The sequence below is a fragment of the Typopeltis vanoorti genome, chromosome 18 (assembly GCF_054136105.1).
Source record: "Typopeltis vanoorti isolate ZY-2024b chromosome 18, IOZ_Tvanoo_1.0, whole genome shotgun sequence".
Classification (NCBI taxonomy): domain Eukaryota; kingdom Metazoa; phylum Arthropoda; class Arachnida; order Uropygi; family Thelyphonidae; genus Typopeltis; species Typopeltis vanoorti.
Window position 1 is genome coordinate 17677546 of NC_143566.1, and position 19293 is coordinate 17696838.

The 19293-nt window shown below is 36.5% G+C and overlaps 1 protein-coding gene across 6 annotated transcripts in view; it reads right to left on the reverse strand.

Annotated features, from left to right (window-relative positions):
* The window catches only part of LOC150096516 (polyamine-transporting ATPase 13A3-like), a 751182-nt gene that overhangs the window by 209139 nt on the left and 522750 nt on the right, over positions 1-19293 (reverse strand). For all 6 annotated transcript variants that reach the window (XM_090407885.1, XM_090407886.1, XM_090407887.1 and 3 more), the window contains one exon: positions 4942-5184. In XM_090407885.1, coding sequence (XP_090264011.1) covers positions 4942-5184 — 243 coding nt within the window. The remainder of the gene's footprint in view (positions 1-4941; positions 5185-19293) is intronic.

A 19293-nucleotide genomic window follows, 5' to 3' on the forward strand; every position in this document is an offset into this window, starting at 1 on the left:
GTATTGAAGAATTGCAGAGCATAATTCATAAAGGTGATTATGATGATTGGCAAATATTCAACATCGACGTGATCTCTTTTGGAAGCGTATGCCAACAAAAACTTTCCTAGATAAAACTGAAGCATCTCAAATACAAAGTATCTAAAGATCGTCTTACACTTCTATTAGGAGGCAATGGAAGGCGACTTTAAACTCAAGCCTATGTTAGTTTATCATGCACAAAATCCATGATCTAACATTACTGAAGAAATCAGCACAACTGGAAAAGAACTTGGATTTATTGAACTGGATCATAAAGATGTGAGAAACTTGCTCAATTCCCATTCAGAACAGTTAAACAATCCTTGCTATCCTTCAACTAGAAGAACAGCATGCATAGAACATAAGGAGTGTGAACAAGAAGAGAATGTTACGAATAAGAAGCTAACTGCAAAGAACTTGAGCTAGTTTTCAATCGCACTGAGCATGCAAAGGAAATTTTGTTTGATGCTGATCCTGATATGGAATGAAGCTTCGAAGTCTGCCAAAAGCTTGATAAAGCAATCGTCAGCTATCGCAAATTGCATGACAAGATGAAAAAAGTCGAGCATAATTCAAACATCTTTACTTAATTTTTTTTTTTTAAAAAGTAGCTCAGTCAAAGATATTAAATAAAAATTCAAGCAATTGATTTTAACTACCTTTGATGATTTTATCCTCTAATATAGCTTAAACTGTAATTTTTTTCCAATTTTATGCTAATAGATGGATGAATTGTAATTATTCCAATTGTTTATTGTATTCGTTTAATGCAATTTCACTTAGCACACAATAATCGATGGATTAATTAATCATGCTAAGCGAAGTTTTCTTGTAATCAATTTAGTCAGGGAATCTTGCACACTTGTATTGGATTTATTTAGGGATATAACATCATCTGCATAAAGTTAATTTATTTATTCATATGGAGTTTCCTCCCTTTTCTCCCCCATCCCTATTGGGGCGAGTTGAGCCCCCTCAAGGTGGGTTAAGTATTTATGGCTGTAGATCCATGTGTGTGTGTGTGTGTGTTCACAGGGCCAGTTTGCCTGCTTGTGGGATGAAAAATCCCAGATAAACTGGGGGAAAAACTGCTGTCCACGCCCAAGACAGGCTAACTTGGCTATGGCTGAGGAAGATCCTTAAGCTCTTCATGTCGGCAACGGGAATCGGACCCAGGACACTCCTTCCTCAGGCATATGGTTGTGAAGCACAAAGCCATTAGGCTAACCGCACGGACATCTGCATAAAGTAAACAGCTGAGATTAACATCTATAATTTTGTTATCATGTTTAATGCTGTTTTTATTCGTACTGTCATCCACATAGATGATGAATAATAGTGAAAATAATGTGCACCCTTGATTTAACATCAAACAATTTTCCTGTACCTCCTTCAGTTCTAGCTGCTGACTCAAATATAGACTATATGTTGCTTGATATGTCAATTTACACCATATAATTGTAGCATTTTTAACAGATTTTCTCTTGCCACCTTATCATATGCCTTTTTTTCTAGATCTACAAAACTTAAATACAGATTCTTGTTAGGTCCTATAATTTTAGATCCTAAAAATTTTTAACTATTTGTCTTAGAGTGAAAACGTGATCCCAACAACCTCTATCTGGACTGAAACCAATATGTTCTTTACCAAGCTTCCATACCAGATATTTTCTTCAACTTTTCTTAAGTAGGATATTTGCATAAATCATGCAAGGAACACTCAGCAACCAAATTAATCTATTGACAGTTGCATTCCAATCATCTGAAATTCAACACTATGACCCAGGCTTTCTGAATTATGCTGTGTCACCAGTGTGAAAAACTTTTATACCTCCATATTTCAAAATTTGTGGTCAAACATCATCTACTCCTTTCCACATTTTATGTTTATTATGGTTTTTTCTACCTCAAATAGTGATGTGTACTCTTGCATTCCTCATGAATGTTTTCTACTATCTATACTGCCAATGCTGGTTGCTTTTTTGAATTCTCTGAAAGTAATTACTCCAGGCATCCAGAATATATTTATCTTCAGTCTTCACATCACGCTAATCACCTCTCTTTCTGTTTACAGTACCCACTATTTTCTAAGCTTTAATAATAACTCCAGAATATTTTACGTCTTGATATTTATTTTCTATGTCCTTACCAAACTCTTCAAATGACTTTTGATTAGCTAGTTTTATGCAGTGCTTTGCTTGATTGCATTTTCTCTGTAGTCTCTCAGAACACAAAGCTGACTTACTTGCCAAGAATTGTCAATACACACTCCTCTTCTTTTCCTGGAATGCCTCTGTAACTTCCTGAATCCACCATGGAGTTCCGATTTTTCTATCCTTGTAGACATCACCACATACCTCTCTGCCTGAATCAGTCAATGTTTTCTTCAGTATGAAGAAAGTTTGAATAACAAGAACCAAGGTTTGGTTCTTGTTATTCAAACTCTTTAATTTTTTTAAAAATAATATTTGTATATTTGAGTCTACAGTTCATGTCTGCAAGCTGCTTCACTTTGATTTGTTTTAAAACTTTCTTACACACTTTTCAATATGATATTCAATTTTATCCTGATCACCATAACTAAATGGTGATCTCTTCCAATTTGAAATCATCTGTATACTTTTATGTCCTTAACCAGTGTGAAGATATTGTTACCAATTATAAATGAATGAATGGATCTTTTCTACTTTCTTGTTTCTTCTTTCTATGTTAATATGTGCACATCTTTATGTTCGAAGCTTGTGTTAGTAATAATTAGTCTATGTCCTGATCAGAAGTCCTGCAGGTACTTACAAACCATTATTACTAGCTTTGCTCTTTTCTCCAAATTTTCCCAAAATATTTCTATATGTGTGGTAATAATTTCCTAATGCTGTTTGGATCTCAAATAAGAACCAACTTTTCTTTGTGTCAGCTGCCTTATCTAAAGCCTCAAAAATTCCTCCACTTCTTCTTTAGTGGAAGTGCAGGCATATAAGTAAGTATCATCGTCCAGTTCCCCATTCTGATGTTTGTCCACAACACGCTGCTTGATAGTGCCTGCCATTCAAGAAGATTTATCCTCATATTTAGTGTTGAATAACATCCACTCCTTTTTCCTAATAATTACTGTCTAAATATAATAACATTTAATGTAATTAAATATGTTATTTGTTGTTTTTCTTGATAGAAAAATCTGACCTGTTATTGTTGTCTTCTTTGTGACACTATCATGTCAATTTGGTACTTATTCAATTTTTCTGCTGGTTCCATTTTTTTTACCATTGATGCTTCATATGTTGAGAGTGCTCATTTTGAACTCTGCTAATGATAAGTTCAAATTTGTACCATAGCTGACTTTTTGCTGTTTAGTTTGGCTCCCTGATGGGGTCCTTGTTTAATTGTGCAATGCCCCAGCTGGGAAAACAATTCTATCATGTTGTACCATCATGCTATTTTTGTTTAAGCCAATCAGAATGCAATTTGATTGGTTTAATCCAACATTGCCAGCCCACCCTCATTCATTCATTCAGTATTGAGGTAGATAATTACTTACATGGTGTACTTATGACCTAATGTCCAATTCTCAGTAAGTGAGAATTGCATATTAGGTCAGAAGCTACAATCAGTCCTCCAGATTCTTTAAAAGGTTACATGGAGGTTTTCCGATAGTTATCCATATGATTTGTTTAAAGATATTACATATGTCAATGCCCCATTAAAGTATTCAGTGATAATGTACTTTAAGAACTCAAATTACTGCTTGACAAGAATTATAAGATTGTACAGCACATAAATGAAGCAGCAGTTACAAAGACTACCAGTGTTTAAACATCGAAACGACAGAAATTATCAACCTACTACATGAGATCAATCTAGTAATTACAATAATTCCATCTACTACAACCCATTAACCAGGATTTGATATAAATATGCTTATGGAAAATATACCAAGAACTAAATAAACTTTACAGCAGATATAGAAAGAGAAACAAGATTTAGATTACATTTAATGAGTAAGACAAATTGGGCCTTGCAGATCAGGCCATATATTCTAGACACAGAGTCCTTTGGAAAAAGACTAAAAAGTACAACATAAAAGCCATTTATTAAAAGAAAGACTGTATAAAGAAAGTTGAAAGCCTGGTTCATCAGCCTAATTTAAATATGAATGACTATCTTAAACTTTCCCAGTTTCTGAAAGTGATTGAATATAATTTACAATTGCCATTTTTTAAATCTACTTATTTATTTTATGTACATCTGTGTGTTTTTGCAATGAATTAATTACTTTCTCAGTTTGGAACAACAATCAAGTGACTCAAGTGAAAACAAAGAATATAGATCAAGTTCTTCTACTGCTTGTAGCAGCTTATATTTGGCTCAGATGCACATAAGATGAACAAAGAATGATATAAGCAAATATTCTATGGCTGTAACAAAACTTTACAGAAGTTGTTTCTTGTTTTTAATTTTTATTATAAGATCTGGCTGATAATTTCTTCCAAAGGATAATTTTAAGGAAAAAAAATACTGCTTCTGCTGAACTACACAGAAACACTTAAAGAATTTTAAGAAAAACAGCAAATAAAATTACCCCCTCCACCAAAAAAAAAAAATCTAAATTTTACCAGTCAAACAGGTATGATTTGTTAAAGATATCATATGTCAATGCTCCATTATATAGGACCTTGCCATTTACAGCAGTTATATATCTTATAACTCCACAAGAGAACAATGTGCAAAAAAAAAAAAAAAAAACAGATTTTTATGGGAAAAAATGAGGTTTGTAAAAAATTAAGGATAATCCAATTTTCTCCAAAGAATCTTGTTTGAACATTGAAGATTTGTCCACTGCAGCATTTTAATGGAATGTAACTTCTGTGCTTGTCTAACCATAACTTTTTAATAATAGTAAGATGAATAACACATTATATTTACCTGTAACCATCACAGTTCTAATATTTGCTGTCTTCAAAAGATCAAGTACTCTGACTGTCTCAGGTTTTAGCCTATTTTCTAAAATCAGCAGGCCTAGGAAATTAAGATTGTCTTCCAGCTCTTCTCTAGTTATTCTTTGGGCCTTAGCATAGCTGATACGTGGAAGGGTTCGATAACCAATAGCTAGTACTCGATGGCCTTGTTGGGTATAGCTCATCAATACTTCACTGAAATTTGATGGAACTAAGGAGAAAAAATTTTTTAAATAATTAATTTAATAAAATAATCTTCAGATAATAGCAAACATAGGAATGCAAAACTCAATCATTATTGGAAATATTTTATGAAGCAAAATTCAGTATTTATATTACATTACTTACAGCATCTCATTTTGGTCCTTGCTTTTTTATAGGAAGCTGCTATTAACTGACACATGAGAGAACTATTATGCACCATCTTCATGCTTAGAGTTGTTGTTATTATTATTATTAGACATCTCCAGAGAGTCCAAAGACTCATTCAGGGAGGGCACCTGCTCTACAACTGTCTCCAACCAACCAACTGACTGACTGCAACTACAAAAACAGCATCTATTGCCAACCACCAATACCACTAGTATTTCCACAGACAATCACAAACACCCATGCCCATCGTGGGATTCGAACCCGTAGCCTTTTGGCTGGAGAGCAGATACACTAATCACTCGGCTTGCCAGGCCGGCATTATTGCCGTTTAATGTTTAGTGGTGCATGAGAAACAATGGCTGTCACACCATGTCAATGGTTAAAATTATATAGTAAAATGTATAAACATTGGTAAAAAAAGTAGATGAAATATGTCTGTCTAAAAGAAATTATAGAAGAAAATTCTGTAATTCTTATAAAATTTTATTATTATTACACCACACCTCCAGGGAGTCCAAAGACTCATCGAGGGAGGGCATCTACTCTAAAACTCTTCGTTGCACTACTCCAACAACCTTCATCACCTAACACCAATACCATCTACCGCCACTAGTACTTTCACAGACAGTCGCAAACATCCATGCCCATGGCGGGATTCGAACCCGCAGCCTTTTGGCTGGAGAGCGGATACATTTGGGAATATTGTATATAAGTGCCAACCAGGTCGGCACTTATATACAATATTCCCACAGAGGCATATCATACCTCAACAGCAAGGAGTGAGTGAGACAAATATGACTTATGCAGAGCAAAGCAAGAACTACTTCGTCTCTGCAAATCCTACACAGACTGTTACTGCCAAAATTTAAGCTTAGGTTTAATCTGGTAAAGCTTGTTGCTCTTTCTTTCTCTCTCTCTGCCATGATGACTGCAACTCAAATGTTAATGCTGTCTTATAATCTATCTGTAATACAACCAAGGGACAGGCAGATGAATGATATTTTAGGACAAGAGTTGAACTAGATGCAATGCCTCATTTCAACTGATCACAAAGTGGCATGGGATCTAACCCAGGCAAATGTCAAAGCGAAGCCTTCTAATTTGGTGGATGAGATGCAGAATACGAGAAAGAGAGCAGAATGTGTGTTGTATACCAGATTTTTCAAAGCTTATAGAGAATTTCCTGTAAATAATACGCCTTTGGTAAGTGTTTCATCATTATGCAATGCAGGCCAAGCAGTTTAATGCTACATTCCAGCGCAATCAGATCAGATGATATGCTGTCTGGGAAGACAGGAGCAGATCCCATTAGAGATTGATTTGGAACTGTAGTTAGTTGATTGATTTAAAGTTTATTGGCACAAGGGCAGCCAAACTCATACTGCATCAAATCAAAGTTTGCAGTGGTATTCAAGGTAATAGTAATAAATAGTTATGAAGATAAATTAGTAAATAACATGTATATAAAACAAGATTTAGAAAAATATGAGTTAAGTGATGTAGTATCTAGACATAAAGAGAATTTATAATCAGAGTTATTGTATAAAGTTAAATTTTTTGTAAATAGTTAAACTGCATGCAATTTGTCCAAGTCTAATAAGATTTGCCTGAATGTAAATAGCTAAATAGCTTGGCCAGATGAGTAAAAGTTTCATTTCTTTCTGGGATGAAGTCCTGGTACTCCACTAGAACATGGCAAATAGTGAGACGTGAAGGGTGATGATCCACACAGGTGGATCATCAATCCTCAGTAGAAAAGAATGTGTTAAATGACTGTGAGCCATGCAAAGCATAGCAAGAACAACTTCCCCTCTGTTTCTACTTTGACTAGATTTAATTTCTGGCTTAATCTCATGCAGTTTATTTGTTAGTCTTCTTGCCATCATGACTGCCACTGGTTAATTGGCTTTGATCTTATAAATTATCTGTAGGCTGTACGGGGGGACTGACATACAGTCTTAATTCCAATGTGGCTGGGAACTAGTACAGCTCAACATCAAAATTAAGGGTCTTCATTTTGTACAACAGTTATAGAACCACAAAAAAGCACTGGCTGCAGATTGTACACAGGAGAGGAATTGGCATGTAAAGAACTCACTGGGTTTGTATAAATCATACACTTCTAGTAGCAGGTTTCCTTTTATATGCAAAAGCTGAAATGCATGCAATGCTGCTGTATATTTACTGCAATCAACCAATCTGAATGGCTATGATAAAGTCAAGAAACATGGTGGCAGCACAACCAACAGAGATCTCAGATTTTGAACCATCAGTATAAAAGGGAAAGAAATCAAAGAAGCTTTATTTTTAGGACACAGTCAAGAAACAAATGTTGCCATCTAAGTGAGAGAGTAGGTTCATTTACTTTGACATAAAGACCGTAAATGGGCAATGTGCAAAAAGCATCTTTAGCCAGCTGTATACTTTAATGATGGACAGGAGCCAACGATTGAAGGCTATTCTATCTTGCAGAACCTTAGACTTCGGACCCAACTTTGAACATAAGTGCACAATAAAGGTGGTGCAATGAAGATCAATCAGCACCCTATTCAGTAGTTAACAGAGTGCAAAAGAGATCCAGTGCTCTCTTACACTTTCCCCTTAGTTGACAAATGTGTGCAAATAATGTAAGTTTTCTGTCAAAAATCAATCTTAAGAACTTGGCTTTTGTTGTTACTGGAATAATACTTTGTCTGATACTTAACTCAGGATCTGCTTGAAGTATGGTTTCAGCAAAAACATGCACACAGAAAATTTTTTGTTGCTGAAAATCTGAACATATTACTAATAGCCCATGAAGAGACTCAATCGACTTATTGAAGTTGTCTTTCAATTACTCTCATATTTCAAGAGTGACAATAAATTTTGAAATCATCAACGTACAGAACATTGTCTACTATGGAAGGAAGATGTGCAATGATTGAATTAACTTTGAAGGCAAAGAATGTCATACTTAAGACAGAGTTTTGGGGAACACAGATGACAAGCTTGAGATAATGTGCTTCCCACTTGGACTTGGAAGACTCAGCAGGACAGAAAGCATTTAATAAAAACAGAAAGATGCTCCCTGAGACCAAGGTCACAAAGATCTTTTAATATGCCATATCTCCAGGCTGTGTCAATAAGCTTTTTCCATGTTAAAGAACACTGAAATCAGATATTGTCATTTCAGGAATGGATCTCTTATATATGTTTTCAAATGGACCAAATGGTCCAATGTTGAATGATGTCTCTGAAAGTCACATGTGCTGGAGGGAAATTGTTGCTTTCTAAATACCAGAGAAAGATGACATTTACAATTTTCTCCAATATCTTACAAAGACAGCTGGTCAGAACAACAGGTTGATAATTGTTAGCTTGTGCTGAATCCTTTCCTGGTTCTGGGATGGCAATGAGAACTGACATGCCAAGAATATGGAAACTCTTTCTCTGTGAGCATTTTGTGGTATAATAAAAGAAGGTCCAGGATGGAAGATGATGATAAAACATGATGGAAGATGTTTTATCATCTCATAATGGATATCATCAGACCTACTGCAATGCCATGGGAGAAGCACAGAGAAGCACTCACAATCATAAAGTTTAGGTATGTTGAACTTATCTGATGGTGGAATAGACATGTGTTTGAGATGCTTTTGATGTTTTTTTTTAATTACACCATTTCAGCATAAGAGGATTTCAGGACAGGTGGGGTGGCGACCAACATTCTCTTTGCATCATGAAATGATATATTCTGTTCCAATACCAACCAACTGGTTTGAAACAGCTGTCAGGCAAGTGAAACCTTTATCAAATACACTAATAAACAGTGAATATATTACACTTTCCCCTTAGTTGACAAAGGGGAAACTTTGTCAACTAAGGTTCAACCTTAGCTTTACACTGTTTAAGAGACAAGGCAACTCTGATGTCAAGGATTGTATTCAGATAAGCTTTCTGGTCAAAATTTCAAAATTTTCTACATACCTCGGCTTTCAAATAATATTGGATTCTTTAATACACGTTATTTCATTGCCAAATTTTGTTTGATAATTACTATTATGCACTGACTGAGCATTCACTTATGAAAAACACAACTCTCTGACATCAGATTTCTATAGTAGAGTTCTTGCTCTCTTAAGGTTTCTATCTCACCTCTGAAGAGAACCAACCACTTCGAAACAGCTGTCAGGTTAGTGAAACCTTTATCAAAGGCACTAATAAAAGGAGAATATATGAATGCACCAGCCTGGTTGGCTGAGTAGTTAGCGTATCCGTTCTCCAGCCAAGAGGCTACAGGTTCGAATCCCACGTAGGCATGGATGTTTGCGATTGTCTTCCACCTTCATACATTCATTCATCCAAGTATAGATACACCCTCCCAATATGGGACTAGGTCACCATGGGAGTAGTAGACCCCAAACCTCCTGCAGCGGGAGAGGCCTTCACCCTGCAGTGGGTAGAAAAATAGGCTGTTCATCATTTATCGTATGGATGCATAGGCAGTGCTCATATCTTTTAAGTAGCATACAAGCGAACACAATGCCAATGTATTCTGATAAGCTCTCTGGTCAAAATTTCGAAACTTTTGACATTTCTACACACATTCGACTTTGAAATAATACTGGATCGTTAATATCCACTATTTCTATATTATTTACATTGCTGAAATGAAGCCGTATTGCTCTTTCTTTTAATTATGGACAATTAGCCAACAGATCTTAAAAAGAAATTGAAGTCATCACATCCATTTAACTCCACGATTATATGGTTCACCGAAAGTTCACAAAACCAGGATACCTCTTCGTCCAATAGTGGATGGAATAAATTCCCTACTTACTATCAGAATATCTCGCTCATCTTCTGAAAGCACATATTCATAATACAGACACATATATCAGAAATACACAATATTTCATAAAGCTAAGAAATATCACAATATTAGAAACAGACATTCTTGCTAGCCTAGATGCAGTGTCTTTGTTTATCAATGTCCCAGTGAATGAAGTCATAACCATCATAGACGATCTATTTCTTCAAGATATTGCTCAACTTTATAGACATTGCCTCAATTCAAATTACTTCAAATGGAATGGGTAGGTTTATAAACAACTATCAGGTCTTGCGATGGGTAGTCCTCTATCTCCTCCATGTGCAGACTTAATTTATGGAAAAGTTTGAAAAAGTTTAACATACCTTGTCATGGATCCCAAACCATCAGTATGGTGGAGATACGTCTATGACATTTTCATCATATGGAAACATAGTGAAGCAGAACTATTTGATTTCTTAACTTCAATAAACTCATTTCATCAAAAAATCAAGTTTTTTTGATTAGAACCTTAGAACTCGAAAGGGAAAGAAAATTGCCGTTTTTAGATGCATTAATCAAAATTAATGTTAGCATTAATCAAAATTAATGTTAATATTAATCAAAAATTATACAATGCAAAAAAAATATTAATCAAAAAACAAAAGGATGGCAATATTGATCTAGAGGTTTACCACAAGCCGAGCCACAATGGCCATTACTTGCATTTTTCTTCATCACAACTTATTTCACAAAAGTTGAGTACTATACATATGCTGAAAAATAGGGCAGTTTGCATCATAAGAGATGACAAAGTTTTAACAGACGAATTAGATCTCATCTTCATAACTTTAACAAACAATGGTTATCCAAAAAAATTGCTAAAAAAGATTCTTTTCTCCAACCCCTACCAACAGCAAACCAGAAACTCACTACAGGTCTTCTATTTCCATTCCTTTTGCTGGCACAGTTTCACAGAAAATTGCAAAACTGTTAAGACCTCATGAGATCTGAGTGGCCTTCAAACCAATAAAGACACTTCGCAACTTGTTATGGTCTTGCTCTTGCAGTTTAAATTACATAGGTCAAACTTCTAGAAGTTTAGAGATAAGACAAAAAAGAACACATCGTTCTCCATTTTTCTAATACCAATCACAAAATCGAATGGGATAAAAGTAGTATGCCGTACTTAGAAGATTTTCATACCCACAACATCAAAGAAGCTGCAACAGTTGAAATCTGGGATAATGGTACAATTAAGAATGCTCAAAAAGAAGATCGCATTTTGGAAACTTTATATATGCTGACATATGAAGGATTGCTGATAATTCTGTATATTTTGATCCAAAATGGTGCATACATATATTTTGTGTGGGTTTGGTTTGTGCAAATAGAAAGATAAGAATAGAAAGAGTGAATATATATATATATATACACTAAAACTATACTATATGCTAAATAATCACAAATTTAAGTTCAAATTGTATCTAATTCATTGGATTGTGTCTGGGGTAGCTTGGAACAGGTCCGTCAATGTGCCCTTAAAACTCGGCAGCGGGTAGTCCTGAATAATATGATTGACGGTCTGTTGATGCACCACAGTCACATGTTATGGACTGATGCAGGCCCACTTGTACATCATGGTAGCACATCAGGCATGGCCAGTCCTCAGGCGGTTGATTGTGCTCCATTGTCGCCTGGACAGGTCAAAGCCAGGCGCCCTCTATTATGGGGTCTGTAATGAGGTGTCCATTTTTTATTGTTGAAGTAAGCTAGTGATTCTTCTATTCAGTTTCAGGAGAATATGTATCTGGTTGCTGATTTTTCCAGATCGGGTTGCAGGACTTTAAGTGAATAAGTGGTAGATTTTGGAGGGCCTCATGGATGGATAAGTTGTTATTTCTCATACATTTTATCCATTCTCTGTTAGCAGCAGCTTTCCTCCTTATGCCTGGTGGTATAATGTTAGTGTGTTTGTAGCCACTCAACAGATGTAAACTCCATGTAACCATGATGAATCTCATGGTATTGTTAAGTTGCACGTCGACCTTGCTGACATAATGGCTCGAATACCACACTGGAGCACAGTATTCTGTACTAGAGTACACTAGGGCACGGGCAGCAGTTTTTTTAAGTGTTGGCTCCTGTCCCCAGCACGAACACACAAACTTCCTGATGATATTATTCCTAGTTTTTAGCTAGGTTTAAGAGCGATCTAAGATGACTCCAAAATATTTTAGATTGGGGTTGTGCTTCAAAGTCTCCCCTCTGAACAAGACCTTCAGCTGTTTCAGCTTGATGATTGTTCAAGTGAAATGTATAAACTTCAGTCTTAGAGGAATTTCGGCAAAGGCACCATTTGGTGTAGTAGTTGTATAGAACTTCAAGGTTGGAACTGAGCACAATCTCGCCTATTTCAGGTGTTCAGTGTGAGTTGTCAATGCTGGATTCGTCTGCATATGCAAACTTTCGGGAGGAGGTTTGTGGCATGTCACTAATGTATAAATTAAAGAGGAGTGGAGCTAGCACAGAGACCCATGTGTTAGTCCATTTTTAGTATTATAAAAGGGCTATTTTAACCAATTAGTTGTACCTTGAATTTGCACTTTGATGTCATGCACTTTAGAATCCTAATCGTCTTTGGAATACTTAGTAAAGATAGTGGTCAATAGTTTGCTGCATCGGTAGGCTCTTTTCCAGGTTATAGGATGGCTATAACTTTACTCCCCAGGAATTCCATTGGGATGTTCCGGCTTTCTAGAATGTTACAAAACTGCAAAAGCCACTTACGAGCATTATTTCCAAGATGCTTAATGAACTTAGGGTATATACCATCCAGTCCTGCCGCTTTGTTATTTTTCAGTGATTTAAATGCTTGAATCAGTTTGTTTTCAGTGAATGGCATTGAGAGGTGGTTATTTTGTTTGACACTTCTATAAACATATTTTCTTTAGAAAAGGATACACTAATCCATTGTTAGATTTTCGCTGGATTCTAGTTGCTACGTCTTTATGAGTGATATACACAACTTTCTGCTTAGAAACTGATGCAGTTCCGAGTTTTTGGAGCAAGGCCCAAGCCTTGCAGTTGGAGTGAGAGAAGTCTAAATTTTCGGTTGTGGTTTTCCAATGTTGCCGTCATTGTTCATTAAGCATTTCTAAAATTCTTTTTCCAATTTCAGGATCTGGATCTTTTCTGTATCTTTTGAACAGTTCCTCACTCTCAGGAGACTAGCCTAACACAGTTATCCATACAGCATTCTAAATCCAAAAGAGTAATTTCTAAGTTCAGAAGGAACACTATGTATAAGAGATAAGGAAGCAAGATTTATTGTTATTATTATTGCACAGGCACCTCCACGTAGTATAAGGACTCATTTTGAGTCCTTACACTACATGTTTATACTATACTACATGTTTACGCTATATAGAGTTTGTACTCAAACTCATTAACAGAAAAAGCACACTTTCAACTGAGTGACAACTGATTCCACTCATTCACCACTTTCCAAGTGAAAAATCTGGTCTTCCTACTCTTGCTAACTACACTCTTACTCGATTCCAAGAGATGACTTTGTTCTGCCCACTCTAGCCAACTGCTGAAATATTTCCTATTCATCAATCTTGTATTTCTATCATATCCCTGCCACTGTTTTCCATTTATATGAGCCTACTTTTGAAACAAATCCTCAGTCCATCATCATAGGGAGCATTCTACAGACTATTCAACCACCTCAGTCACTTGATTCTGGATCCTCTCCACTACTTCCTCATCCCAAGAAACCCAGCAACCAGACCTGAGAACAGTAATCCAGATATGAATGTATTGAAGACTAATAAAGAGGAATGATAACTTCCTTATTTCTGATGGTTAGTGTGTTGTGTTCTTCAATAAGCAAGTAATCCTATGAACCACCTTGGTCACCTTCTGACAACTCTCTATCTAAACCAGCCTCAAATCCCCAGTTTCATTAGTTTCCTAGAGTACAGTTCCATGAATATGGTACAGAGCTTGCAATCTTTTTTATCATAAAATTCATATTTCTTTGATAAGTTTACAATTTTCTACATTAAATTGACAGCTCTATCTTTTGCTCATACTATCCATTAAGCTATTTAAATCATCTTACAAGCTTTCTACATCTCTATTACTATTATCCCATATAATTTTGCATTCTCAGAAACAACTGAATATTTCCCTTCAATTCATTTTCTATATTATTCATGCACATATATTAAACAGTGGCCCAAGCATAATGCCTTGCAGCATGTCACTAACCACAAACTTTCTCCTGAATTCTGCTCCTCCATATACCATTTTCTGGTATCTGTCTATCAACCACCCTCAGATCCATTTCAGCAGTTTCACATCCATCCAAATTTCTTCCAACTCATATAACAGAGTTCCATGTGGTATACTTATCAAATGCCTATGCATAAAACTGGTTTATATATAGGCATAAAGGGAATCATCATGTAGTGATTCCCTTTATCCAACTCAGCTCTTGTGCTATTATAAGTGTTAGTAAATTACTAAGGCATGATAAATCCTTCACAAAGCCATGCTGTTCTTATAGAATATCATATGCAGAGGGAGATGATTCTAAAATTTTAAGATAGATGAGACTGCGAGTGACAGGAGAATGATAATAATAATGCATGACTTTAACTATGGAAGTATTGACTGAAAGCAGGAAACATCATCTGTGAGTGAAGAGATCAGTGGCAGCTCGTCCATAAGGGCTGCAGTGAAAGTGAATGCAGCCCAGTGTTGAGTATACTAGCCAGTACTACTCGCTAGTATACTCAACACTGGAGCTGCATTCAATGCAGCCCTTATGGATGAGCTGCCACTGGAAGAGATTGAATTTCTTGAGTTACTTAGGGACAATTATCTTATGCAGCACATAGTTGAAGCAACATGTAGGACTCAAATGTTAGATTTAATAATATTTTCATATACAGTGATAATAGAAGAGGTCAGCACAACACTACCAGTTGGGGGGGGGGGGGGGGGGAGTGATCAACAAGAGGAATGGATAGAATTACAAAGCAAGGAGCAATGATAAATTCAGGAAACAGATTGGTGATTGTACAGTGGCTCGTGCCTGGGATTTGGGCCAGAATCAATGACTTATGGCAACGCCAGATAGTGTTCCTAAAGTTTGGAGGATAAATAAAGTAGGAGTGAAAGGAATGAATCATTGAATTATGCAGGAACTTTTGAAAAAGAGGATGTTATGAAGGAGACATAAAAAACAGGGTATCCATCAACAGCATAAGGAGTATAATGTGCAGGCTAGGAAGGTGACAGGTGCAGTATGGAAAGAGATTGGCTGAAGCAGTAATGCAAAACTCTAGAGAATTCTAATTACATTGCTAGTAGAAAAAAGGATGAATGTGGAAGACTGACCTTAGTTGCTGGAGATGGAACACTAACCACATATGTCAAATCTTCAGTGGAAATGTTCAATGAATATTTCATTAGTGTATTTCATGGGGGAACTAAGAGTAGTGTTGAATAGCAATAGAAAGGAGGACAGATGTTTGACAATTCCAGAATAGGAAGTGTTAGAAAAATAAGTAATCTCAATGTTAATAAGGCTGTAGCACTGGATGAGATATCACCATGTATACTGCAGGACGTGCAAAAGAACTGGCACTGCCAGTTCTTTTGCACATTCCTGCAATATACATGGTATACATATACATAGTAGCAAAATCCATACCCCCACCCCCAAAAGGAAGTTAATGAGTATAGTATCACAGGGTTCTCTCCTGAGACCACTGTTGTGTAACTGATTATTAATAATATACTTCATGGTGTGAAAGGAGATATTCAATTGTTTGCTGATGATGCTAATTAGGAAGTTCAATGTCATGGAGTTCTAACGTGTTGTTGTTACAAGCACATTTGAATAGGTTGGTGCTTTGGGCAGAAGGATGCCGCTGTCATTGAAATGACAGCGCCATCCTTCTTGCTATGCACTTTGGCCACAGAAGATGTGGAGATATTCCTTGTATATCCCATATCCCTTGTCTCCTCAAGGAGGCTGAGGAGACAAGGAAGATGGGAATCTTGGTGGATAGGACACTTAAATTTAGCAGACACATTGCCAAAACTATAAGGATTACCCAGAAAATTACTAACGTAATGCAAAGATCACTGGCATGTAAGGATAAGGAGATGACAGTTCTACTGTATAAAGTGCTAATTAAGCCTCATTCAGATTTCTGTACACAGATCTGGTCACCTGGTTATATATTGATTGAAAAGAAACACTGGAGAGAATGCAGAGGTGAATAACTAAGACTCTCTGAGAATTTTGGTTTGCATTGCTTTGATTTGATTTTTTATGGTTCAAAGACCTCAAAGGTCATACTGTGCCAGGACACAAGTTACAGCTATAAATATCATAAACAGTTAGTAGGCCAATCAAAAACATCCATGCCCTTGGTGAGATTCGAACCCACAGCTTCTTGGCTGGAGAATGGATCAGCCAACCTGGCCAATGAGGATTCTGGAATATAGAGTATGAGGAGAGACTGCAGTAATGTGGTCTTCAGAGCATGGAAGATAGGAAGAGGAGGGATGATGTGAATGAGTCATAAATTGGTCAGAGGAGCCTCTCAAATATATACAGGGGAATTATGGCATAGGATAAAGGGATATGAGAGAGTGATAGGACATCCCTGGAAGCTGTACAAAAGATATACGAGTAAAGATGTGATAAAGGAGATTTTTTTGCTTGCCAGGTGATGAATGAGTAGAATGCATTGCCAGAGTAGGTAGTGAGTGCCAAAACAGTATATGTGTTCAAGGCAAGGTATGATAATTATTGTGGTCTGCAGTATTTGACCTCCCATGATGAGTCTTTCGACTCCATGGAGGCTAGGAATTAACACTAAGTGTTGCTTTTTTTTTTTTTTTTCCTGCTAAGTAAATTAAATTAAGGGGATAATGCATCTCTCATTATTTCAAAGCCAAATAAGAAACTCGAAGATCGAAATCTAAGAGTTTCATGCTGAAACTCTTAGATTTCGATCTTCGAGTTTCTTATTCGGCTTTGAACTAATGAGGGATATATTATCCTCTTAACTAAGTGTATTGTTATTATTATTATTAAGAGAGACCTCCTGGGAGTCAGGAACTCATCTAGGCAGGTGATACTGTTCACACCAGCTGTCATACCTGTTCTTGAATTCATTCACGCTACTTGCACACACAACATCCAATGGCAATCCATTCCAAGCCAATCACGCACTACTTATGAAAGAAAAATCTAGCCCTAACCACCCACCTCCTTCTTGACAGCATTCATTCTCAACTTCCATGGATGCCCTCGTGTCCTTTCCCTACCCTCCATTATCCTTTCTGATATTGCTTCCTTCAGATATCCCTTGACTGTGCACAGCTAACATCCTTCCCTTGCAGATTCTTATGCTATGGCACTGCTTCAAGTTGTCTCCTAAGATTATTATTATCATAAGAGTATCTCAATGGAGTCTGAAAAGTCACCTTGGAAGATCCACACTAACTTATATACACATAATACCTATCATACCCCTCCTTACACCGATTCACTGGCAAGACATGCAACTAATTCTGGCAGTCCAATCCACTCACTCATCACTCTCTGCACACAAAAAAAATCTAGTTAGTACATCCTTACCAACCACACACTTACATAACTTCCCTTCTCTGTCATGTATTGAAAATTTTTCTTTGTGTTGATCTGGTAGAACCCTTTTAATAACTTAGAAACTTCTTATCCTTTCTTTTCTGCCTATCAACTACACTTTGCATTCCACACACATTAAACCTATCCTCATATGGAGCATTCCACAAACTTGTCACCAGCTTGATCACTCATCTGTGAATCCTCTCCACCACCTGCTGATCCCCAAGAAACCCAAGTGACTAAAATCTGTGCACAGTAGTCAAGATGCATCTGAATTATAGTCTTATAAAGAGGAATAATAACCTCCCTATTTTATTTGTTAGCATGCATTTCAACATTCAAGTAATCCTTTGAGATATTTTATTAACTTTCTGAACTTCAGCTCTCTATCCAACATTACCTACAAGTGCCTAGACTCATCAATTTCCTTCAATTCAGTACTATCACAATGCGATACACAGTATGTAACCTTTTGAACCTGAAGTGCATAACCTTACATTCTGCAACATTAAATTAACAACTATTACTCTTTGCCCAAAATGCCAAATTTATTTAAATAATCCAGCAGGATATCTACACCACCTTTATCAACTACTGCTTTTCCCAGTTTTGCATTATCAGCAAACAAATGAGTACACTCTCCCCTTAAATCTTATCCTATATCATTAATATACAAATTAAAGAGTACTGGCCCTAGTACACAACCCTAAAGCACCCCAACAGTAACCCTCATTCTCTTAGATTCCACTCCATCATATACTATTCTCTTTTGTGTATCTGTCAGCCATCCCCCTAACCATGCTACCAGCTTCATATCTATTTCCATTTGCTCCAACTTTTGTAACAGTTTCCCATGTGATATACTTTAAAATGTGTTTTAAAGCTCAGCAGTATTATAGTGTAGCCATTTCCCTTATCTAATTCTGCTGTCACTCTATTATAAAATGTATGTAAATTACTAAGGCAGGACCAAGCTTTTAGAAAGCCAGACAACCCACCACAGAGAATCATATTCCTATTGACCACTGTGGGATTTTACCTTTAACCATCACTCTTCAGATTTAATTGATAGGCAATTTATTACTTCAGTCTTGGAGGCCACCTTTATGTAACAGAACTATGTCATCCTCTTTCCATCCTCCACTTGGAACCTTGCCAGAGCTGAGACTTACAATGAACAACTTCTTCAGAGGCACTTCTAATTCTCTTACACATCCATGTAGCACACTGGCCGACATGCCATCCAATCATATTGCTGTATTCAAATTGATAATTTTCACCAGGCCGAGCACCACCTGTGCAACTACCTCAATTTTGATAAATATCACTGTCACATCAGCAACTGCAAAATCTCCCCCTGGATGATACACCTTTTCAAAATGATCACTCAGCAACTCAACAGCTTCTTTTGCCTCTATCATCTTTCTATTATCAGCATTGATTAATGTCATCCTACCATAGTCATTTTTCCTCTTACT